Raw genomic sequence first — 26,229 nt, forward strand, 5'->3', positions numbered from 1 at the left:
TTAACATTTTTAAATTTAATAAATAAAAACCCATCAAAATTACAGCCAGAAATACAGAAAAAAAATTACTGAAAGGACAAAAACGCCAGTCCTTGTCTGCTGAGGATTAAATGATCATTACACCTTTTTGATTGCAAATAGATTAGATTAGATTAGATTAGATAGTACTTTATTTATTCCGTCAGGAGAGTTCCTTCAGGAAAATTACAATTTTCAGCACAATCCCATTCAAGATCAGACAAACATTACAGGGAGACAGAACAGGATCGCTGACGGGTCTGCCGGCTTCCAGCGCCCCTTACAAAAAAGATGACATACAGGTAAACAAGGGGGGGGGGGGGGGGGGGGGGGAATAGAACATTAAAATAAAATTAAAAAAAATCGGTCTTAGCCTAGGCCCTGGAGTGGGGGTGCAGAGTGAGGCCAAGGGAAAAAAACAACAACTCATAGCCATAGTACACATCCCTCTTACATGTGTGTAAGAGGGAAACATCAATCACCAAAGAACACAGAGGACATTAAAGACATTAAAGCAACAGATACAACCAGACACTTCTACATACAGCTATGAATAAAAAGTAAAATAAACATATACACTGTGGTGGCCTCTGCGGTGTTCCACGCCATGGTCTGCTGGGGAGGAGGGAGCATGGCCAGAGACAGGAGCAGACCCAACAAAGCAACCAAGATAGCAGACTCCACTCTCGGCCAATGTCCAGTCCGCATGGATGAGCGAGGATACGTCCAAGGTGACTGAGGTGTCCGACACCTGCTCACCCAGTCAAGACACCGCGAAGCCTCTCCGTCCCAGCGCTCAGTGCTAGCTCCGCAGCCCTGTCCCCCTCATCCGCATCTCCTCCAGTACATCCAAACAGACTCTGGTATAGCAGACACCCAGCAGCTGGTCTCCATGGCCAAAAGGCTCCCGGGAGGCAGATCCAGAAGTCCACAAAAAAAGCACCACAGAGGTCACAAAAGTGTCACCCCTTGTCACACAGTCCCAAAGGGTCCCGGACCAAAATGCAAAAAAATATAATAACACATGAAAACAAGAGGGAAACTCAAAAGGATGACACAAGAGCACAGAGCTCCTGCCTACAGCAGCCACTACAGCAGCGCCATCTTGGAAAAATAAAAAAAATAAGTACTTTATCCAAGCTTTTCAGCTTTGAGTAATTGAAAATATATGATAAGACACTCAAAACAACATTCAATTGTCATCATCATTAAGCATGTACAAGTAGAGGGCTAAATAAGTAACACAACATTACAGTAGAAAAGACCGACAATGGTTTAAAATTGACATCTGAAGTCATGTAGCTCATTCTCATCATTTTCCTCAGGTTCGTTGCACCTTTGGACCGCCACATTAGCGCCGCACTCAGCCTTCCTCGTGAAAGGGCGACAGGGACCGGCTCGGGTGTGATCGGCCAGGTTCTTGCATTGTGCGATTTTGCCAGTACTTTGTGCAGAAGCCGAGTACGGTTTCATGGGCGACTTAGTTTGAAGTGTCTTGTACAATTTGCAGGAGGCCACCATAGGCTCTCCTATGTCCACCTGTAGACTCTCTGTAAGGCGCGCCCTACTGTCCATGTGAGTATAATGTAGATCCACCTTGATGACCAGTGATTCCTAACAAAAAGCAAACATAACACTCACATCAGCTCTTTTTTCTGTAATTACACTGGTCAAAAGCTTTAAAACACCAACAACCAAAGGGGCTTCCACATTATTTTGCAATATTCATGTAAACAGTTGGGCAGGGGTTCTTCATGCAGCACTATCATCACTAAGGTTGTCTTTAACTAGGCAAATATTCAACGATTTGATTTGTAATCTGATTCCAACATCAACCAGAAATGGTTTTCACTTCACAGGTGTGCTTGAAGCTCATTGAGAGAATGCCAAGAGTGTGCAAAACATACAAACATACAAAGTGGCGTGATTAACCAAACACCTGGTGGTGAACACTATTTATTAAAATAAGGGCAGCTGTGGAGGATTAGTCTTCATGGAAACCAAAAAGGAAAGAAGTATGGGCATGAAAGCAGACCAGGGATTCTCGCAGTGCTTTGTTGTTAAGGCGGCCGCCTTAACAACAAAGGGCCACCGCCTAAACCAAAGTCTTCAAAAAAAAAAAGAAGTTTTTTTTGGTCCTGTCCAGCTTCTCAGGCAAATAATATACTGTAGTTGATTTAGATGCCCGTATCGGCTGTTCAGATTTACTTTACAAAAGAGAAGTGTAGGATACTTCTCCTGTTGCCTTATTTGTATTTGACTTTATTAAATGTATTTATATTATCATTTGGTGCTAAAGTCTTAACAAGCTGCTACACTTCGTACAGCCTCTGCCTTTGTCAGTACGTCGCTGCATCGCCCAGCATTGTCCCACCCACACAACCATCCGATTGTTTACACGCAGAGCGGTAACAGCCAATCAGCCGTGCGTATTCAGAGCGCATGTAACAGCCAATCAGCAGTGCGTATTCAGAGCGGTAACAGCTAATCAGCAGTGAGTATTCAGAGCGCATGGAGTCAGTGGTCACGGCAGAGGCAGGCAGAGAGAGGAGATGGTGCGGGTTAGCAGAAAGGTGTTTAGCAGGTGAGCATAATGACTCTCCCCAAATTAAAATAACTACTAGTAACATCACTATGAGTCCGTTGACTTTCTAGAAATATAAGCGGGAGCTCAGCTCGCAGCCCTTAAGGTGAAGGTTAATTAGCTTTTAGCGTAACGCTAGCTCATTTTGCGGTGTGTGCATGCGTGCGTGTGTTACGGACAGCAAAGTCCTGTCTGTCTGGGAGAAAGACAAGCATTATTGACCTCCAGTTAACAACTAAGTTATTTCACTTTACCTTTTTCTGTGTTGAAGCAGCAAAAAAGGACATTATGTTAAATGAAGAGTTTCTGTCTCTAATAGTTCATATAATAATGTAAGTGCATCATAAAGCCTACATGAACTCCATGGTGTTCAGGGATGAATAGTCTCTCCTATTGCTATTGTACTCGTTTTTCAGCTATAGTTACATTAATCATTAGTAATGCAGCAGCCTAGTTTTGAATGGCAGGGTCTCTGCTATCACATGTTGATAAAAAATATAACATTTACATATTAAAAATCAACTACAGGCTTTCCAAATGCTGTAATAAATTAAGCATGATGAGTTGAGCATATTTTAGCATGTGGCCCAACTTTTAACTCTTTTTTTCAAACGCTTATTTACAGTAAGTTGACTTACTGATTATTTTGTCTTAATAATAACATACTTAGTATCTCAGGTAACTGGGACTGTTTTGTTTTTATCGAGATATATATCGTATATTGCCATTCAGCATACGGAGAGGTACAGTCTGTACTGTATTGATGCCCCCTTCCCCCTGGAGAGACACCACCTTAACTAACAAATATTCTGGGGGAAACACCGAACAGACTAACGTAGGAAAAAATCCACCCGGGCAACTTTTCATGGCAGACGTTTTGGTTAGTTTACGAAACTGGAACAATACAAACATAATGCAATTTTAAGTTAATATTACTAACACGGACACTCGTAAACATGTTAGCATATTAACTAATGCTAACGACACTAACTTCATTACATTAGGATAGCATGTACAAATATGCATGAAAACCCTCCTACAGACATCACACATGGGGCAGTTTAGTAAATATGAATAGTTTTAGATATATTGTAAATCTTACTAACATTGCTTGGATTGATGAATGAAGAATCCATACAACTACAAATGCGATGGATGACTTCCGGTTGAAGGCACTAAACAGAAGGAAATACTGTAAATGTTCATCCCGAAGCACCTGCCGTGAGCGAACTTGTCCAAAAAGAGGGCGCCCCAGCACAAACGATAACACACCTTTAGGCGCACCGTTTTTTAAGCAGTAGCGGCTTACAGTCCGGAGTTAAGAGCAATTGTCTGTACACAAGAATATTTTACTAGTAGTGTTGGGAGGGTATTTCTACATGGAGGACATGATTGAGGCTTTCGGGACATGCTGCTGTCAGATTAAAATCCTGCTGTCAAATCTTGGTGGGATTGCTCGCCGAAATTGGACACGTCGCGGCCCGCAAAGGGAAAAATCCTTCCGCAGGTTTACCGTCAGAAACTTTGTTACAACTTTTTCTTCCTTTATTTAGTCATGTTTAATATCTTCTTGGCGTTGCGCCAGAGTTGAGTTCCTCACAAACTTTGGTTTAGCTTTTTCCTGAGGTGTAAAAAGTCTCAAGTGAGATCTTTGTTGTGTTTAGTTTAATGAAAGACTGTACTACATTTGTAGGTACCTTTAATTCACTATGGAATATTCATGTATTTGCGCCACAACACATCCATGTGTCGCTACTGACCCCTAGTGACCAGGCAGTATACACTACTACATATCACCATATGTTTATTTGTCTTAAAAAAAAAAACACCATAGATTAGACTGATCATCGAAAATGACAAAATCTAATGAATTAATCTTTTGTTGACAACAGCCCTAAAAATTAAACTAAACAAATCCCAGCTATGCCAAAACTGCTTAAGAAAAAGGGACAAGGTGATAAAGCGTTTGAGATGCACTAGACCAGGGGTGCTCTTTTTATTATGAACAATGTGCTAATACTTTGGGCACCTGTTGAAATGTCGTCTCCACACATATGTTGCTTTCACTCTTTTGTCAAACTATCATAATTTAAGTTCGGAGACTGTTCAAAGACTTTGACCGTGGCACACGTACCTGAAGTTTTTGAAGTCCACACACTCGCAGAGTACAGTCAGCTTTGTTAAAGAGTATGGAGTCCATCTCCTCCATCCTTCCGGGCCCAGAAAAAATGTCTTCCATGGGCTGAGAATGCACACAAAAATAGCACTAAATTCTGGGCTTCCAAACACTAGACTCCTAAAAACCTAAAAATGTATTTTATTAGCCACTACGTTTTTCCCACGCGTTGAACAATGCTGCTAATAAAATGGCGCGGTTAATTTATTTATTTTTCTTCGCTAACGGCCATAATGATTAGTATTCGACAAATCATTTTCATTGAACACCGACAGAGACACTGAAAAGGTGTGTTATTGTTTGTGCTGGGGTGCCATCTTTCGGTCGAGTTTGCTCACTGTTGGTGCTGCGGGTTGAAAATGTACCCATGGGCTCTATAGCCCGGAAAATACTGTAGTCACCACCCTATACACACACTTGGTATGTTTAAATGCACACACAAAAAAAGATTATTGCATGGATTTCGTTAAAACCAGCATTTAAAAACACAATTAAAAACTTTCCTTGGGTTTTTTTACTGTATTGAGATGGGTTTAACATATCTAGATTAACCCCGCGAACAAAAAGCATACAGTATTTAGTTTATTCACTGTCAAATTTTTGTTTATTTAAGAGTCTAAAGTAGACATTATCTGATTCACATAGGATTGTCATCAGTGGATAACACTACCGATAATCACAATAACACATTGGTATTATGACTATTATTATCTCTCCAGGGAGTTAACAGCCCCTGTCTTAAAAAAAAAAGTTAAATTAAAATGTTGTTATTAATACCGTATTTTTCGGACTATAGGTCAGTTTTTTTTTCATAGTTTGACCCGGGGTGCGACTTATACTCGGGAGCGACCTATGTGTGAAATTATTAACACATTACCGTAAAATATCAAATAATATTATTTAGCTCATTAGCGTAAGAGACTAGACGTATAAGATTTCATGGGATTTAGCGATTATGAGTGACAGATTGTTTGGCAAACTTATAGCATTTTCTATATGTTATAGTTATTTGAATGAGTCTTACCATAATATGTTACGTTAACATACCAGGCACGTTTTCAGTTGGTTATTTATGCGTCATACAACGTACTGTAATTCAGCCTGTTGTTCACTACTCTTTATTTATTTTAAATTGCCTTTCAAAAATCTATTCTTGGTGTTGGGTTTTATCAAATAAATTTCCCCAAAAAATGCGACTTGTACTCTCCAGTGCGACTAATATATGATTTTTTCCTTCTTTATTATGCATTTTCGGCAGGCGCGACTTATAGTCCGGAGCGACTTATACTCCGAAAAATACGGTAGTTAAATTTAATCGAGGGTCTTTGAACGCATCACAATTAGATGCTAAAGGGAAACTTGTACATACGTTTCTATGCTGCCAGATAGTATGGTTATACAATTTATTAGATTTTTACCTCTTTTCGATGACCTCATCTTTTCCCAAAATGCTGGTGCTGTGTGTGAATGCTTAAAGGTGAGCTTTGATGACTTTATGACGTCTGTGTTAGGTGAAGTGTTCAAATTTACGTTTGTCGCTATCCATGTCGAACAAACCATTTCGGGGGTGATGGAACTTATTATTTTACATTATCATTCATGGCCTCTTTTTCTTAACTTATACATCTCAGCACTTCATGATCCTGGTTATGAGTTACCAAGTACTGCAGTGAATATTCCACTAGATGTCAGGATTGCACAAAAAGTGAAGACTGAGTAAAAAGAAACTAACTACAATACTTCCTCTTTGAGGTTTCACTGAGGCGGAAGCTGGATGTCTATATATGGGCGTAATTTCCCCGGACTTGTGAAACGCGGGTGAGTGGTCTTTTTTTTTTCTAATGGAAACTGTCAGCAACTCTGGTGAGCAAGATGGAATTTCTAATGCTGTTCAAAACCTAGCGTCATGCCAGTGGTGAATGCCTTGGCTAGTTCTTCACTTACGGTGTTTCCTGTAATCTGATGTAGTAATCCTTGTGGTTTTATAGGTGATTTTTCAGAATGTGTCAAAGTATTAGGTAATGTAGTCAAAAAATAGAAACAATATTTACCGGTATGCTGCTGAGAGCGATGGTGCAGTTGTCCGTTTTGGGGCCTGTGGTGTTGATAATTCCAAACGCCACCATGACATTTGAGAACAAAGCTGAAAAGCTGACTTCCACTTCTACCCCACAAAGGAAAATCAGCCGCTTCTTTCTTGGTAGCTCTTGGAAAGACATATAAAAAGAAAATGTATTAATTACAGCAATATTTGATCAGATCAATGAAACAAAATAATTGGTCAAATTGTTCAAGGGGAATACTTTATGTCCTTTTTTGCAGAATACAAATGCCTTAGAAATCACTAGCTTTGTCCTTGGTTCTACTTATAGAAGATAAACACAATGAACGCAGCCTGCTTGTTATTTATGCACTCTCACCTAATATAAATTGTTATTAATGGTGTTGTGGAGTACCAGCCTGGAGTGAAAGAGATGGGAGAGAATGTGTGTGCTAGGTACATGCGTCAAGTTACTTTCAGTTTCGATTCTTGAGCTCAAGGCACAGCAAATTGTAAGAACAAAAGCATGTGAAGATGGGAAAACATTTTAGAGGCTGATGGAACAAAAGCATCCAGGAGGACTCACCCGTCCGTATTTTTTATCATATATAAAATGGGTTTATATATATATATATATATATATATATATATATATATATATATATATATATATATGTATATATCCTCGTCACGTCCATTGTGTCCTTGACCAAGACACTTCACCCTTGCTCCATTATATATATATACACATACATATATATATATGGGCCGTTATAGCTCGGTTGGTAGAGCGGCCGTGCCAGCAACTTGAGGGTTGCAGGTTCAATACCCGCTTCTGCCATCCTAGTCACTGCTGTTGTGTCCTTGGGCGAGACACTTTACCCACCTGCTCCCAGTGGCACCCACACTGGTTTAAATGTAAAAATTAGATATTGGGTTTCATTATGTAAAGCGCTTTGAGTCACTTTGAGAAAAGTGCTATATAAATATAATTCACTTCACATATGTTTATATATATATATATATATACATACATATATATGTATGTATATATATATATACATACATATATATGTACGTATGTGTATATATATATATATATATATATATATATATATATATATGTACACAGTACAGGCCAAACTTTTGGCCTGTACTGTATATACACGCATCTAATATATATACACAAATAAATATATATACATATTATACATATATATATATATATATATATATATATATATACATATATATATGCATACATACATACATATGTCCGTATATATATATATATATATATATATATATACATATATATATATAGGCCCTGCGATGAGGTGGCGACTTGTCCAAGGTGTACCCCGCCTTCTGGCGATTGTAGCTGAGATAGGCGCCAGCGCCCGCCGCGACCCCAAGAGGGAATAAGCGGTAGAAAATGGATGGATGGATATATATATATATATATATAATATGGATATTTATTTATTTTTGTATATATATTAGATGTGTGTATATACAGTACAGGCCAAAAGTTTGGACACACCTTCTCATTTCAATAGTTTCTTTTTATTTGCAAGACTGTTTACCTTGCAGATTGTCACTGAAGGCATCAAGACGATGACACCTGTGAAGTGAAAACCATTTCAGGTAACTACCTCTTGAAGCTCATTGAGATAATGCCAAGAGTGTGCAGAGCAGTAATCAGAGCAAAGAGTGGCTATTTTGAAGAAACTAGAATATGAAATATGTTGTCAGTTATTTCACCTTTTTTTGTTAAGTACATAACTCCACATGTGTTCATTCATAGTTTTGATGCCTTCAGTTACAATCTAAATAGACAATGTAAATAGTCATGAAAATAAAGAAAACGCATTGAATGAGAAGGTGTGTCCAAACTTTTGGCCTGTACTGTTTATACATATACTCATAATTATAATTGCAGGGAAAGTTAGTAATGCATCATCAGCTTATAATAAGATTACCTTAAACATAATTCAAATATATTTGAGGAAGTGATGATATGTCAAAAATATATCCAAACGACCAAAACAGGAATAAACACTGAACCAAAAGGGAACTATCTCACAATGTTGCTTCTTTGTCATGAATAACTTTCAGAAGGGCGTTACATGCTGTGATAGTGTGGGAGGTGTGAACAAAAACGCTATAGTGATGATTCATGTTGAAATGGAATGACGAACGGATGCTAATTATATTTGATTCACAAAAAGGAAACATCCTTTTCAGCGAGGTTCCAAACAATCTGTGACGTACTGTTTGCTTGTCGCCAGCAAACTTCTCTAAGGTGCAGCTCCTTCGTGTAGCCGGAGGTTCGAACCGGATCTGCAAGCGAGCGAGGTTCCTTCAAGGTGTGCTTGATTTCCACAGCCTGCTTGCCTCTTACCAGTGGGTCTCTGCCTAAATCTAACAGAAACACAGGAAGGAAATCATGTCTGTTAAGAAGTTTTTCACATTTTTGCAGAATCTTAAGGCAGGCATACAAAGTTTAAGCCGAATTTACTTTCGAATAGAAACCCAGGAGCATTTGCAACTGGTTGCAGATGTTGCGAATTCAAGTCTGGTGAGACAACTGACTCATGCAGTGAGAGTTGGATATGAAAAACACCAAGGCTCGTATAAAGTCATACAGTCTGAAGAAAAAGTTTTAACAACTCTTGCACTCCTCTCCAACATGGGACTTCCTGACTTTCTTCATAGCATTTATTGAGGTGAAGAAAATATTCATGGAATTCACAATGGTTGACATTGAGGAACTTTGGGGAATAAAAAAAGCAGAGATTAAAAAACACGAGGAAAAAATCAACAATGAATAACCAAAAATAAATGAGGAAGAAGGAAAAAACCTCTGAGCAAGAGGGGAGATTATAACACATAGTGTGGGGAGAATTGCTATTGCAGCTATTCCATAAAATTATTAACTAGATAAGATAAGGTGGTGCAATTTACAAAAGGAAAATAAAAAGATTTATGGAAAGAACAGACCACTTTCAATAACAAGATAAAAAAAAACATTTCTTCCTCATTACGTAGCAGATCTGATTTATGTTACAAAATTCCAGTAGTTCATTGTTTTGAAATTGTTGCACAGAAAGCCGATAACAGTGCTGGAGCCCTAAACTACTTCCTCTGAATTATTAAAATCTGTGTTTTTCTTTAAAACACAGCAAAAGTTTGTGTTTTTCTTCATTTTTCTTAAGCTGCTGTGCATCCCTTGACATGTTGACATTCCAACATTGTAAAAAAAAAACTAAACAAAAAAACTATTAGCCTACAGTTAATGAAAATCTTAATGTATGACTTCAGGTAAGATTAATGCCACATGAAAAGGTAAAAACAATCTAATCAAAAGAATACATTGTAATAAATATTACAATGGTAAAGTCTTTTACGTAAGACTTCTACCTGGAAATGTAAATCATTTAAGAAAACAGACTATTCGCATATAAAAAGGGATACTTGCAATTAAGTTACATTTGATAAACAGTTGGTTCTTTGTTTCTTTTTGGAATGCTGCTTATTGCACAGAGGTGGGACCAAACAAGATCTGCTTCTTCCCACCCCCTTTAGACGGTTGATCACTGTGTAGGAATTTTGAGATTCCTCTATAAAAACTATGACCGTGTCTCAATGTTATGACTTTATTCTTACCAAGTTTTGGTGGAACTGCAGTTTTTTTGGAATTTTGTCTATAATTCACAATCCTTATTACAGATAAGAACACGCCTTTTTTTTTAGGGCATTCTAACTCGTAAATAAAAGTCAGCTAACAATTTGGCAAGTGGGAGCCACTATAGAAATTGTCTGTATTGTTTATTATTATTTATTCCCACAGTAAAACCCAATAAATAAACATCTAGGGGTCTAAGGGTACACAAAAATTTCAGCTCGGTACGTACCTCGGTTTAGAGGTCATGGTTCGGTTCATTTTCGGTACAGTAAGAAAACAACAAAATATAAATGTTTTGGTTATTTATTTACCAAATGTGTAAACAATGGCTTGATCCTTTTAACATTGGGAACACTATAATAATTCTGCCCATGTTTTTGCTTAGATGAAATAAAATGACACAACTTTTCTTGTACTTATATAAAGTGCAACATTAAACAGTTTCAAGTCAACTCATCATGCTTAATTTATTACAGCATTAGGGAAGCCTGTAGTTAATTTTTATTATGTAAATGTTATATTTGTATCAACATGTGATAGCAGGGACCCTGCCATTCAAAACCAGGCTGCAACATTACTAATTATTAATGTAACTATTGCTGAAAAATATAGTACAATAGCCATAGGAGAGACTATTCATCCCTGAACACTAAGGAGTTCATGTAGGCTCTATGATGCACTTACATTATTATATACACTATCAGAGACAGAAACTCTTCATTTAATATAATGTCCTTTTTTGCTGCTTCAACACACACACACACACACACACACACACACACACACACACACACACACACACACACACACACGCACACACACTGCAAAATGAGCTAACGTTACGCTAAAAGCTAACTAGCCTTCACCTCAAACCAGGACTGCGAGTGAGCTGAGCTGCAGTTTGTTTCTGGAAGGTCAACTGGCTCATAGTGATGTTTAGAAAGTAGTTGACTTGGAAGTGTTTAGTATAATTTGGGGAGAGTCCGTTTCTCCCCTGCTAAAGACCTATCTGCTCGACGCTGGAGCGCTGACGACATGCGCTCTTTATACGCACTGCTGATTGGCTTGTTACCGCTACGGTTGTAACCAATCAGATGGGTGTATGGGAGGGAAAATGCAGGGTGCTGTGTACAGACAGAAACGGAGGCAGAATGGAGCGGAGCAGCTCGTTAAGACTTTAGCATAGGCGGCTACTTCATATGTTCGTGTGGAACACGTTCGGTACTCCTTCGCACTGAACCGGAACCCCCATACCGAAACGATTCAATACAAATACACGTACTGTTACACCCCTATAAAAATCCGAAACCAAATCCAAACGGGCACATTTATAGTAACAGCAGGGAAGCGAGGAAACAGCAGACCACTCAATGACGTAAACATAGGGACAAACTGATGTGATTACGTCACCGCTATAAATAGTTTGTGTTAGCGCTTATAATAATATCACTAATATTTGGTTAATATTCAAGTCACGAAATGTAAATGAAGAATTGTGGACATTTTTTGAAGGGTTATTTATGCAATATTATGGGTAGAATAGCGGAGCTCCCATTTTCTCCACTGTAAGCAAACTTTTATTTATTTTATTTAATATTTAGAATGCATTAAAAATCTATCCCTTGTCATGTCTTTTATAATGATTGTGCACGATATATATTTAGTGGCGCATTGATCAGAGGGAAGCAACTTCCTTATGCTGCTGTATTAACATCATGAGCTGGTTAACTGCTTTCTCATCTCTGACCACATGAAAGTTAATTCTATTGTATAAATTATACTGGATTGTAAAATGATGTGGACATAAATTGCGAAATCGATCAGCTTTGACAGCCAATTTAGACCTGGAGATGGCAAGAAAGACAAATGAAAGATGCGGGGTTGCACCCACACTTTTTTTTCACCCTCCCCGAGGATTTTAATTCATTCTTCATCGAAATGGGAAGATACAAACAAACCATCAGTCACCATCCCAATGAGAGCAGAAATTGTCCAGTAAGTGATTGTTGTATTATGCCTGTTGGCTCTCATGAAGTCTGCATGAGTCGTGGTCAGTGTTGTTGAAGGAAAAAGTTAACGGCATGATGAGTCTATGAAATTAGTATGCTTAAAAAATTCCCAAAAAGTTCAGTTCTTCTTTAACACTAATTTATTTTGGATTCATAATACTCCATCATACTTGTGTGTAAAATCTACTGTCCAAATATTTTTTTTCCTTTTAAATAACATTAGAAAAAAACTAAATATTGCCATTTAAAATCCTAATTTGTACCTCACATCTTTGTAGAAAAAAGTGTCTAAGCTGTGGCTACATATGTGGAGGCCCGAATATCAGACACACGGTGCTGTCAGCGGGGTGCCCTGTCTCGTCACAGCTGATTTGCGAGTGAACTCATGGGAGCGGGAGCATTGGGGGTGCTGTGGGAGGAGGGTCTGAAAAACCGAGCAGCTGTCTTGCGCTGTGCAGTTCTCGGGTTTCTTGCTGTTCTCAAAGCCTACAGTGAGAATTTCAAAGGAACAAGGTAACTTGTTAATGTTATCTTTAAATAAATAAGAATTTACCAAAGGCAGTACCTATCGAGGACAATGAGTCGCCAGTGATTATGCGAACTGCCTGTAGTCCTGCCAATGCTCCAGGGCGATAATAAGCGTTCCACTCAGATGTATTTACTTGACGTCCGAACAATAGTGATGTGCAGATCGATACTGAAATATCAATATTGCCGATACCAAATCTTTATGCTGTAATACGGATTGTCAAATCAAAATATCGATACTTTTGATACTTTATTTCAGGGGTGTCCAAACTTTTCCAACAAGAGTCGCATACTGAAAGGGTCAAAGTATGCACGTGGGCCATATTGATTACGGGTGTCAAAAAGATGTTTTATTTGAAAATAAATTGCGATTCTCATTTGTAACAATTTTTAATCTATTCAATACGGGACGGTGTGGCGCAGTGGAAGAGTAGCCGTGCGCAACCCGAGGGTCCCTGGTTCAATCCCCACCTAGTACCAACTTCGTCATGTCCGTTGTGTCCTAAGACACTTCACCCTTGCTCCTGATGGGTGCTGGTTAGCGCCTTGCATGGCAGCTCCCTCCATCAGTGTGTAAATGTGTGTGTGTGAATGGGTAAATGTGGAAGTAGTGTCAAAGCGCTTTGAGTACCTTGAAGGTAGAAAAGCGCTATACAAGTACAACCCATTTATCATCTATTTATTTAAAAAAGTCAAACAAAACTGTTTATTTAATAATTTTTTTGTCTGTCCTGTCTAGCCACACAGGCAAATCCATATTGTTGAGGTAGATGCCCATATTTGTTTTCTTTTAAGTAATACAGAAATGTATCACAGCTGTGTATCTGTTTTATGTAGGAATTTAGTTAATCATAGAACTGGAAACAATTGTTATTAAACAGCATTGATGTTTAATCGAGAATTGTTTTGAATCAAGAATAGATTCTAAATCGAATCGTTACCCCCAAGAATCGAATCATGTGGTGCCCAAAGATTCACAGCCTTAATGATATTTTTTTATTTAAAAAATGCTAAAAATAAGAATGTGTGTCAGCTTTTTAATATATATGTTATTCTTATTTTAAGAGCTTCTAATAATTTAGATCAGGAGTGTCCAAACTTTTTCCACCAAGAGCCACATACTGAAAAGTTAAGTATGGGAGGGCAATTTTGATATTTTTCTATTTAAAAAATACTAAGAACAAATTATATATATCTAAAGACAAAACGTTGTGTTATAGGTGACTAAGTATATAATTATTGAATATAGGCTTCAAAAGTTCATTTTTTTCTCATTACATTCCAGGTATTTGCTCTTTTTTTATACTTTTACTGTTGTTTCAATGTTTTTTGAAAACACACAACTCTTGGAATTTTATCAGGCCCATCATGTATAATTGCACAAAGTATCAGTATTGGATCGGTATCTTTAATACCGGCCTGAATTTTACTCTGTATCGGATCGGAAAGAAAATCACATCGCTACCAAACAACCTCATGGATGGAAAGGCTCCCAGTGTCTATTGTACAGCATTTTAGATGATTTTGTGGAAACTGACCCTCTGACACCCTCTCCAAAACGTGTGTGACCTTCTCCGCCTGAAGGATGTGCTTGTTCAAGTATTTGGTGAAGATTCCTGTGCTTTTCCCTCCATCCTGGACCTCAAAAGCCACAGCATCTTCACATCTGGTACATCAAATATCATTCAAACAGAAGAAAATATAACAGTAATTTAAATGTTCAAGTTTATGCCAAGTAGATGAATTTAAACAGAAAAGTGACATACGTGGCGTAACCGTATACTGTATTCCCCTTGGGCTCCAAAGCCATGATGGTTGATGGTAGGCACTGCTGGTTGTACCTTGAAGGTCAACATACAATTTTTAGGTTAATCTTATCACATTGTAATGACAGATACACTTTTTGAATAGAAATTCATTCGCTGTAACAGTTACCATTTGCGGCAGGTATCCAATAGGATAACACTCAGTGCGGTCTGTCGTTGCTGCATGCTTTGCATGACGCGTTGAACACACAGGCAATTTTCACTTCGGTACGGCACCGGAGCATCAACAGGTACCAAGTAATTTCTGGCGGCACGCTCAAAGCCGTGTCCGGCATAGTAGAAAAGACCTGGAAAGAAATTAATTCTAGATTTAGTAAGAGGTAAACAAATTCCTATATGTGCAAATACATTGAAATGTTATGTGAAAGTTATATGAGAATGACGTCCAAAACCACAAATAGTCATGACTTCTTCCTGTGAACTGGACTTACTTCTTTGTAGCCACACCACGTGACTTGTTTCAGATTAAGTTACACGTTTTTTAAATAGCTACAGTATACCGTAAATGTCAAATCAAATTAAGATTTAGAAGGTCCTGCGTCAGGAACTCGCATGACTGCGGTAGTTGAGACCCTAAGATGCAGGAACCAGGAGAACGACGTGCAAGTAAGAGTCTTTAATATACACAAAATAGGAGGCAAAGTCATGCATCCAGTAAAAGGTCCCTAACATAGTCAATCCTCGAGACCGGCAAGGCAGGCATAAATACCAGCCTGATTGGCAACTGCAACCAGGTGTGCCAGGCTGACAATCAGGGACAGGTGAGGGAAACCAGCGCTCAGGGAAACATGCAGGTAGGGGAACAAAAATAAAAGGGTCTAAAGCAGGGGTCCCAAACTCAATTTACCTGGGGGCCACTGGATGCAGAAACTGGGTGAGAATGGGCTGCAAGAAAAGATTTCTTAAAAAAATCTAACATGCAATTTTTAATGAATTCACCTTCTTTGAATGGCAACCTTCTTGACAACTCTCGCAATCTTTCCTGGAAACACCCGAATATCAGTGCCCCTACCGACATTCTCCCGGTTTTCACCCAGACAACAATATTAAGGGCGTGCCGTGATGGCACTGCCTTTAACGTCCTCTACTACCTGCCGTCTCGTCCGCTTTTCCACCATACAAACGGTGTGCCGGCCCAGTCACATAGTGTATGAGGCTTCTACAGACCCACGGAAGTGACTGCAAGACATACTTGATCAACAGCCATACAGGTCACACCTAGGGTGGCCGTATAAACAACTTTAACACTGTTACAAACATGTGCCACACTGTGAACCCACACCAAACAAGATTGACAAACACATTTGGGGAGAACATTCGCACCGTAACACAACATAAACACAACAGAACAAATACCCAGAATCCAATGCAGCACAAACTCCTCTGGGCTAAAATTGGGGGAGGGGGGTGTATATTGTAGCCCGGAAGAGTTAGGGCTGCATGGGATTCTAGGTATTTGTTACGGTGCGGATGTTCTCCCAAAATGTGTTTGTCATTCTTGTTTGGTGTGGGTTCACAGTGTGACATATATTTGTAACAGTGTTAAAATTGTTTATACGGCCACCCTCAGTGTGACCTGTGTGGCTGTTGATCAACAATGTCTTGCAGTCGCTTACTGCGTCTACAGAGGCTAAATACAACATGTAGCTGGGCTGTCACGCTGTTTGTACAGGCTGTAGAGGACGCTAAAGGCAGTGCTTCCACGGTACCCCCTTAATATTGTTGTTAGGGTGAAATTCGGGAGAATGAATACCCCTGGAGGGTCACTGAAAATTGGGATTCTCCCGGAAAAATCGAGGGTATACAAGTATGCCGCTGTAAAGCTCCATTCTTATAAAACTTGTGGGCCGCATCAACATTAAATTTTCATATTAAGGTGCGGGCCGCAAAATAACAGCCCACGTGTTTGAGACCCCTGGTCTACAGGAAACAAACACCAACCAAGGAAACACAACCAGACGTGAAGTGACAGGACGTCACATCCTGAGTTGTGCAACACTGCTATTTTAAAAATGGTCTAAATATAAGAAAAATGTGTCATCTCCCTCACTTGTTAGTTCTACTTTCCAGAGAAAACAGTTGCGGTTGAATTTATGTGGTTTTATGACACCGAAGTAAAAACGTGGATATGGTCCTGCCTTTGACCTGAACCATCCCTGCCTTTTACGTTTCGCATGGGACATGGGTCGTCCGCATAAGAGACAAGCATGCTAGCTACGGAGCTAAAAGCCCAAGCTTTCAACACAATAGTGAGCACTGCTCTTGAAGTTGTCAAGGAGTGAGGTATGCCAACGTACTCATGGCCCAGTGACACCAGCTGGCCTCTGTTACACTCACCCTCCCCCCAAACCTCACCTTCCACTGGGTCATGGCACCACTCTCACCAACCTGGTTGAGTCCCTGCCTATTCCGTTCCGCACAGGACTCGAGTCAAGTGTTCTAGCTACTAAGCTAAAAGTCCAAGCTATGAGGTTGTGAGGTTTACCAACGTACACATGGCACAGCCACACTGGCTGTCCTCCGTTCCACCACTTTATGGAGGAACAGCTCTGAAAAAAATGAAGGACAGGCTTCGCTACATATTTTAAAATAAAGCCTGTAGCTCCACAAACTATTCATCAATCAGTCACACACGTGGCAGTTGTTTTTGTTCAGCGGAGAAGCTAAACCAGCATCGTTGTGTAATGTTAGCATTGTAGTTCACATAGCTATGCTACATTAGCGTTTGTGTCCTACTCCATTCTGTGTATTTTTTTTATGTGATAAATGGCATCTAATATGTTGTACAAGTGCAGAGTAGTTAAAACACTCGGCAGTTAGTATTACTGTCAAATTAAAATGATTGAAAAATCTGGATTGATAGCTGCCCATTAATAAACACACGGACGGACTGGCGCAAGCTTAAATGCTAATGAATTCAAGAGGCTTTAACTTCCTTTCCCAATTAAAAAAAGGCATACACCAATCTAAATCTTATATGAACACATTGCTGTCTGAGTAACTGAATTATTCAATTGTTTACATTGTTACATCCCCATTGCAGGGTTACGGTGTATATGAAAAAAAAAGGAACAAGTGCAGAAAATTGTTTCTTCCTGGAGCAATACACAGGTGTGGACCAACACAGCTCATTGGCATTAAACCTACAGGCACGTGAAACGTGTTGTAAGTAAACCTATTATGAAGGGCAGCACGATAGTGCGTGTGCCTCACAATAAAAAGGTCCTGGGTTCGATCCCCAGTCTTGAGGCCTTTCTGTGTGGAGTTTGCATGTTCTCCCCGTGACTGCTTGGGTTCCCTTCAGGCACTCCAGTTTCCTCCCACCTCCAAAGACATGCACCTGGGAATTGGTTGATAGGCAACACTAAATGGTCCCTAGTGTGTGAATGTGTGAAGGTTGTCTATTTGTGTTGGGGTGCTTCAGCCCGAGTTCAGCTGGGCTCCAGCACCCCCAGCGACCCCGAAAGCGTAGCAAAATGGATGGATGGTCTATTATAGAACCTCTGGGACTTTTTAAGACAAACACAATGGTATATGTGACCTTTAAAAATGACACTTACCATAAACTCCTTTGTCTAGGAGGTTAATGAACTTGTCCACAGCAACCAGCATCTCCACTTTGGTGAGATCCAGCAAGGACACCACTCGGAACCCAAGCTGCTGCAGGAGGTTGGACAGCTCATGTACATCCATCATGGGGGCCAGTAAGCGAGGGTGGTGGGAGTAACTCAAGTTACCGATGAGCAAGGCAACTTTGTCAACAGCTAAAACACATCATGATTCAAATTAGGCAAGATTTCTTCACAACAGCATGAACATGAAACCCTTCAAAAAGTGTACCTGTATGCGCTGATAGAGGAAGTTGACCATTTTGCACTTAAAGAAAACAACAAAAAAACCACACTCAGCATTTTTCAATTTGAGTCAAATGATTGCACAAAGTGTTGCAATAAAACACACACAACAAAATAAACAGCAAAAAGGATGTAGCTTGTAGTCTGGTAATGTAGTCTGTTTGTTTCATCACCTTCCCGTGTGTATATTAGGCTCAGACCAAATAGTGTACACTCTTTGGATTCTAGCAACTTCCTTTTTTATTCTGTAAAAACAGTAAAGTACCTCCAGCGTAATGGAAAAAATTAAATGGCTGAGTTCCAAACCAGGACGAAGTGAATGTGAAAGAAATGTGTTATTCATGGTAAGATGTTACAAGAAAGCAAAGAAGTGAGAGCAAAAAAAAAAAGGAAATATTTTCTGAGTTTTAACTGGGACTTACCCACATTCACTTCCACGGCTTGGCTCCATATCTCCTGCAGCACGTTAGACATCGAGCACATGTATGTTCCTTTGTGTTCGGCCATGGCACGGTCAATCTACAAGGAGCAAGAATTGATTAACGTGGACCCCGACTTAAACAAGTTGAAAAACTTATTCGGGTGTTACCATTTAGTGGTCAATTGTAGGGAATATGTACTGAACTATGCAATCTACTAATAAAAGTTTCAATCAATCAAGCACAAGCACGTATGATTATACACCACAATAGCACGTATGATTATACACCACAGCGCAAACAACCAAACTTTTGGCTAAATATTAACCCATCTTTCAAAATAGGATGCATTAGTCACTCCACTGCCACAGTATTGGTGCTTCCTTACCTGGAGAGTGTCGCTGATCTTGTCACACAGCAGATTTCCATTTATGTACCATTCATATTTTGGTGCAGGATTGCCAAAAGCAACACACCGAAGTGTAATTTTTTCACCGAGTTGGACCGTCTGTGGTTTTAGGTTGATAGCGATGTGGGGCTCCCCCTTCCACTGCAGCGGCAGACCTAAAATTGTATTAAAAAAAACACCCACGAGAGTATTGATAAACTACTCGAGGACATATCTGGTAGTATGCAAGTATTAGGACTGTGAAACTTTGGGCACCTAACGATTTGATCCAATTCTGAGGCCTGGGGCGACAATTCGAATCAGAATCGATTCTTGATTCAGCACAATTTTCGATTCCAACAAATTCCTGCAATGTATTATTTAAGGGGTTCTAAACCTTTTTGACCTCAGGGCCAAACATTTACACTACTAAGGGGCCCAGGGCCCACTCAAATATTAACACTTAATTCGTAATTTTACTCTTGATTTTAATCGTATTCAATAATAATATCTAACCTACTTATAATTTACCAGGATAAATCAGTAAACAAATTATATGAAACGAGAAAATCACAATTGTATACTGCAAAAGAAGGGACACGTAAAAGGGGATCAAAGTACATGTACATACAATTATGTAGTGTTAAAATGAATAAATTCTAAATAAATTAATAATAATTATATTTTTTTTAATTCTTAACTGAACAGTTTATAAAATTCAAATGCAAATGAAAATACAGCTTTGCCACTTTAGTCGTAATTTTTGCGCATAAGAAACTTTTGTATGACTTTAGCTTCAGACTTTTGTTTGATATTGTCATTACAATCACAAGTGGTGGAAAAGTGTATTACAACTGAGTACCACTGCGGCCCATAAGGACTACAGCTAAAAAAATGTATATTCTTCTCATGTCCTTTAGAAGGCGCTGTAATTTTTGGAATTAAATTATATTGAAACTTTTTCAAAACAGTTTGGAAAAGGTACTCCTGGTTGCATTGAGATGGCCTAAAAATATATTTTTAAAAATTGATTCACATTAAAATAAAAATAATAATACAACCATTGATTAGGTGTTTTTTTTTAATCATCAGTTGATTCAGAATCAGGATGATTTTTTGTACACTCCTAGCAAGTATGCAATATAAATTATGCCTGGATAGATTAGCATAGAACAGCAAGGTTGAATCATTTTTTTAGTGCTGTAATCTATTTTATTGCTTGTCAAACAAACACACTTTATTGGCGTATTCATGTGGTTGTACTACGTCTCCTCTGTTTCTGTAGCATTAGTTTATGTGTTGCCTTATCGAAACCCATGATGGATTTTAGAGAGATTGGGTCTCAGAAATAATTTCTCCTTCCTACCTGATACACCAATGTCCAGCACCTTGACTTTCACCCACTCACTGAACACACAGTTGGAAAAGATATCGTTCACCCGGCACACGTAGCCTTGGCTTTTTTTGGCCTCAATGGTCAGGTCTGCTTGAGTTCCACCATACACATTTAGTGGTGGTCCATTGGGCTTGGGAAGTTAAGAAGAAAAAAAAATAATCAATAAAAAATCTTAATACACTGTCAACAATTTACAAATTTAATATACAACTTCCATTGTCATGTGATGACTCATTCCAATTAAGATGTGATACAACTTCACAGAATTTGATTCCATGTTGTACATTGCGAATACAGTTTGTAATTGTATGTGATATTAGCTTCTTTCATACAGAGGCGTCAATCAGTGCTTTTGTGTTTATTTGCCAGTGATTTATACACATAACCTATTCACACAATATGACAATTAGACAGTTTAGGTCAGGGGTGTCAAACTCAAATACAGAGAGGGCCAAAATTTTAAACTGAACAAAGCCGCGGGCCAAGGTTGAACAAATTAACCTTTTAGGTGGTAGCGTGTATTGTAGCGTGGTAGCGTGTATTGTAGCGTCCCGGAAGAGCTGTTGACTAAGTATGCTTTGCATTCACTTATGAGTGTGTACAGGCTGCTTATATCATGAGGCTTGGCCAGCACGCTATTTGTATGGAGGATAAGCGGACGTGACGACAGGTTGTAGAGAAGGTTAAAGGCCTTGCCTTTAAGGCACGGCCCCCAATATTGTTGTCCGGGTGGAAATTGGGAGATATTCACGAGAATGGTTGCCCAGGGAGATTTTTGGGAGGGGCACTGAACTTCGGGAGTCTCCCGGGAAAATCGGGAGGGTTGGCAAGTATGAGCATTAGCGGTGAATGCGGTGTTACAGCGGCACCGCCTCTGTGTAATACCGGCGGGCCAGCTCTAATGTTAATTTGATATTGCCTCCAGGGCCAAATGAAATGACATGGCGGGCCAAATTTGGCCCGCGGGCCAGAGTTTGACACCCATGGTTTAGGTTAACACAGTAAGGCGAGATGTGAGGGTTTTCTGTATCGACCATTATTCACCTACACACATAAGTCCTGTCAAATTGATGCATCCAGCAGTAACAATAAGTCCTGTATTTATACACAGAAGCCAAGAAGCAAAACACATTGATTCTGCATCCTGCAGTGATCACACCCCTTTCACAGGTGTCCTTAGAGGTGGATGTATCAATCGAAATATTTATATTAAGGGTATTGGTATTGGATTGATGCTAGTATGCTGGGACCGATACTTTTGATGCCGTTTCTTCTCGTTACGTCCAACAAATTTCTCGCTTTTCCTCAGTTCAATCAATTAAGTGTCTCTCCTCATCTGTCAGTCTCTCTCTACTGCAGACTCAGGCACTCTTTGCCCCTCCACCTCCCTGACCACAGAACTTTCCTCCAGTAGATCTTATCTTTGTCCATATGATGTCAGATGAAACAAAAATTGAGCTGTTTGGCCACAATACCTAAAAATATGTTTGGAGGAGAAAAGGTGAGGCCTTTAATCCTGTTTTGCTGCCAATGGAACTGGTGTTTTACAGAGAGTAAATGGGACAACGAAAAAGGAGGATTACCTCCAAATTCTTCAGGACAACCTAAAATCATCAGCCCGGAGGTTGGATCTTGGGCGCAGTTGGGTGTTCCAACAGGACAATGACCCCAAACACACATCAAAAGTGGTAAAGGAATGGCTAAATCAGGCTAGAATTATGGTTTTAGAATGGCCTCCCAAAAGTCCTGATTTAAACATGTGGACAATGCTGAAGAAACTAGTCAATGTCAGAAAACCAACGACAAATTTAACTGAACTGCACCGATTTTGTCAAGAGGAGTGGTCAAAAATTCAACTAGAAGCTTGTGGATGGCTACCAAAAGCGCCTTACTGCAGTGAAACCTGTCAAAGGACAGGTAACTAAATATTAACATTGCTGTATGTATACTTTTGCCCCAGCAGATTTGCTCACATTTTCAGTAGACCCATTATACATTCATAAAATAACCACCAAATTTCATGGATGTTTTCTGTGACCAACAAGCATCTGCTACAATCACAAAAAAATAAGAGTTGTAGAAATTATTGGAAACTCAAGACAGCCATGACATTATGTTCTTTACCATGAATTGATTAACGTGGACCCCGACTTAAACAAGTTGAAAAACTTATTCGGGTGTTAGCATTTAGTGGTCAATTGTACGGAATATGTACTGAACTGTGCAATCTACTAATAAAAGTATCAAAGTATCACAAGTGTATGTAAACTTATGATCGCGACTGTACGTAGTTTGCTCATTTTCCTCGACTGGTGCACCAACATCATGTGATTTATGTCTTTTACATATGTACCATAATCTACATAGATACAAAGAATTGCTATTGTGACATCTATGGGACACATTTAGAACAGCAGTTTCTTTCATTCCAAAATTTTGACCCATTTTGATACTTAGCAAAGGCATATCTCGAGTCTATATACTGAAAAATATGATGTTGGATTTATGCGTACTGGTTGTGTTTTTATGTTGAACTTAAACTGACATACGTTAGAGTGCATAGTTGCAAGTTAGTGTACATACATTTTTGTCATCGCTTGTGAACCACTGGTAGCTGAGGACGCTTGCACCCTCAGCACGGACACTCAGCGTGGCCTTGCAGTGGACAGGCACACACACAGAGACAGGTTGGCGCACGATAACAATGTCTGGAAACAAGGCGGCAGACTCTTATTGGTGTGTTGGTAAAGTCCCAGGCCATGTTGTTGATGTACAAACCCCGTTTCCACATGAGTTGGGAAATTGTGTTAGATTTAAATATAAACAGAATACAATGATTTGCAAATAATTTTCAACCAATATTCAGTTGAATATGCTACAAAGACAACATATTTGATGTTCAAACTGATAAACTTTTTTTTGTGTGCAAATAATCATTAACTTTAGAATTTGATGCCAGCAACACGTGACAAAGAAGTTGGAAACGGTGGCAATAAATACTGATAAAGTTTAATAATGCTCATCAAACACTTATTTGGAACATCCCACAGGTGTGCAGGCTAATTGGGAGCACGTGGGTGCCATGATTGGGTATAAAAGCACCTTCCATGAAATGCTAAGTAATTCACAAACAAGGATGGGGCGAGGGTCACCAATTTGTAAGCAAATTGTTGAACAGTTTTAGAACAACATTTCTCAACGAGCTATTGCAAGGAATTTAGGGATTTTACCATCTACGGTCTGTAAAATCATCAAAAGGTTCAGAGAATCTGGAGAAATCCCTGCACATAAGCGATGATATTACGGACCTTTGATTCCTCAGGCGGTACTGCATCAAGAAACCGACATCAGTGTGTAAAGGATATCACCACATGGGCTCAGGAACACTTCATAAAACCACTGTCAGTAACTATAGTCGGTCGCTACATCTGTAAGTGCAAGTTAAAACTTTACTATGCAAGCGAAAGCCATTTATCAAAAACACCCAGGAACGCTGTCGGCTTCACTGGGCCTGAGTTCATCTAAGATGGACTGATGCAAAGTGGAAAAGTGTTCTGTGGTCTGACGAGTCCACATTTCAAACTATATTTGGAAACTGTGGACGTGGTGTCCTCCGAAACAAAGAGGAAAATAACCATCCGGATTGTTATAGGCGCAAAGTTCAAAAGCCAACATCTGTGATAGTATGGAGGTGTAGTAGTGCCCAAGGCATGGGTAAATTACACATCTGTGAAGGCACCATTAATGCTGAATGGTCCATACAGGTTTTGGAGCAACTTATGTTGTCATCCAAGCAACGTTATCATGGACTCCCCTGCTTATTTCAGCAAAACAATGCCAACTTTCCTGGCCTGCCGGCAGTCCAGACATGTCTCCCATTGAAAATGTGTGGCACATTATGAAGCGTAAAATACGACAAAAAAACCCCGGACTGTTGAACAACTTAAGCTGTACATCAAGCAAGAATGGTAAAGAATTCCACTTTCAAAGTTTCAACAATTTGATTCCTCAGTTCCCAAACGTTTATTGAGTGTTGTTAAACGAAAATGTGATGTAACACAGTGGTAAACATGCCCTTTCCAAACTACTTTGGCACACGTTGCAGCCATGAAATTCTAAGTTAGTTATTATTTGCAAAAAAAAATAAAGTTTAGGAGTTTGAACATCAAATATCTTGTCTTTGTAGTGCATTCAATTGAATATGGGTTGAAAAGTATTTGCAAATCATTGTGTTACGTTTATCCATCCATCCATCTTCTTCCACTTATCCGAGGTCGGGTCGCGGGGGCAACAGCCTAAACAGGGAAAACCAGACTTCCCTTTCCCCAGCCACTTCGTCTAGCTCTTCCCGGGGGATCCCGAGGCGTTCCCAGGCTAGCCGGGAGACATAGTTTTCCCAACGTGTCCTGGGTCTTCCCCGTGGCCTCCTACCGGCTGGACGTGCCCGAAACACCTCCCTAGGGAGGCGTTCGGGTGGCATCCTGACCAGATGCCCGAACCACCTCATCTGGCTCCTCTCGATGTGAAGGAGCAGCGGCTTTACTTTAAGTTCCTCCCAGATGGCAGAGCTTCTCACCCTATCTCTAAGGGCCGCCACACGGCGGAGGAAACTCATTTCGGCCGCTTGTACCCGTGATCTTATCCTTTCGGTCATGACCCAAAGCTCATGACCATAGGTGAGGATGGGAACGTAGATTGACCGGTAAATTGAGAGCTTTGCCTTCCAGCTCAGCTCCTTCTTCACCACAACGGATCGGTACAACGTCCGCATTACTGAAGACGCCGCACCGATCCGCCTGTCGATCTCACAATCCACTCTTCCCTCACTCGTGAACAAGACTCCTAGGTACTTGAACTCCTCCACTTGGGGCAGGGTCTCCTCCCCATCACGGAGATGGCATTCCACCCTTTTCCGGGCGAGAACCATGGACTCGGACTTTTACGTTTATATTTACATCCAACACAATTTCCCAACTCATATGGAAACGGGGTTTGTACATCACAGTCACACTCAACTCACCTGCAATCATTGTGTTTAACGGCGCATTTCCTTCTTTTTACCCGCGACGTGTTCCCTTCAGGAGCGACATTTACTGTAAAACGATGCTACTAATCGAATGTCTAGGTGTTTATAGCAGGCCGAAAGTTACCCTATATACCTTCTTCCCTCTTTTAGCTTTTTTAAATCCTACTACACAACAACAAGGATAGCAGGAGCGCATTGTTGCCATCAGCTCTGCAACGGCAGCGTCGATGCTGTCGAGACACTTTCGCTTATAACTACTTTATAACCTCAATGACT

General features: G+C 39.8%; 1 protein-coding gene across 2 annotated transcripts; it reads right to left on the reverse strand.

The window, feature by feature from the left end:
* malt3 (MALT paracaspase 3) lies at nucleotides 1–26,229 on the reverse strand. Of its 2 annotated transcripts, none has more exons than XM_061894824.1 (14): nucleotides 25,948–26,229; nucleotides 23,511–23,635; nucleotides 20,898–21,057; nucleotides 19,532–19,707; nucleotides 19,147–19,243; nucleotides 18,711–18,746; nucleotides 18,431–18,634; nucleotides 14,980–15,157; nucleotides 14,811–14,885; nucleotides 14,583–14,710; nucleotides 9,094–9,243; nucleotides 6,830–6,984; nucleotides 4,737–4,844; nucleotides 1–1,632 (listed from the first exon to the last, which is right to left on the reverse strand). In XM_061894824.1, the coding sequence occupies exons 1-14, from the start codon at nucleotides 25,955–25,957 to the stop codon at nucleotides 1,294–1,296; spliced, it is 1,941 nt and encodes a 646-aa protein (XP_061750808.1). In that variant the 5' UTR covers nucleotides 25,958–26,229; the 3' UTR covers nucleotides 1–1,293. The 2 variants fall into 2 exon arrangements, with proteins under 2 accessions (XP_061750808.1, XP_061750807.1); XM_061894823.1 differs by having other exon boundaries at nucleotides 23,511–23,656.

This window comes from Nerophis ophidion, linkage group LG03 (assembly GCF_033978795.1).
Source record: "Nerophis ophidion isolate RoL-2023_Sa linkage group LG03, RoL_Noph_v1.0, whole genome shotgun sequence".
Lineage (NCBI taxonomy): Eukaryota > Metazoa > Chordata > Actinopteri > Syngnathiformes > Syngnathidae > Nerophis > Nerophis ophidion.

What these genes read in the sequence shown, in the direction of transcription:
- malt3 (XM_061894823.1), bottom strand. An exon ending in CCTAGACAAAGGAGTTTATG is followed by an intron (nt 15,158 to 18,430) that starts GTAAGTGTCATT and finishes ATTTCTTTCCAG; the next exon opens with GTCTTTTCTACTATGCCGGA. An exon ending in TTTGGAGAGGGTGTCAGAGG is followed by an intron (nt 9,244 to 14,582) that starts GTCAGTTTCCAC and finishes TGTTTCTGTTAG; the next exon opens with ATTTAGGCAGAGACCCACTG.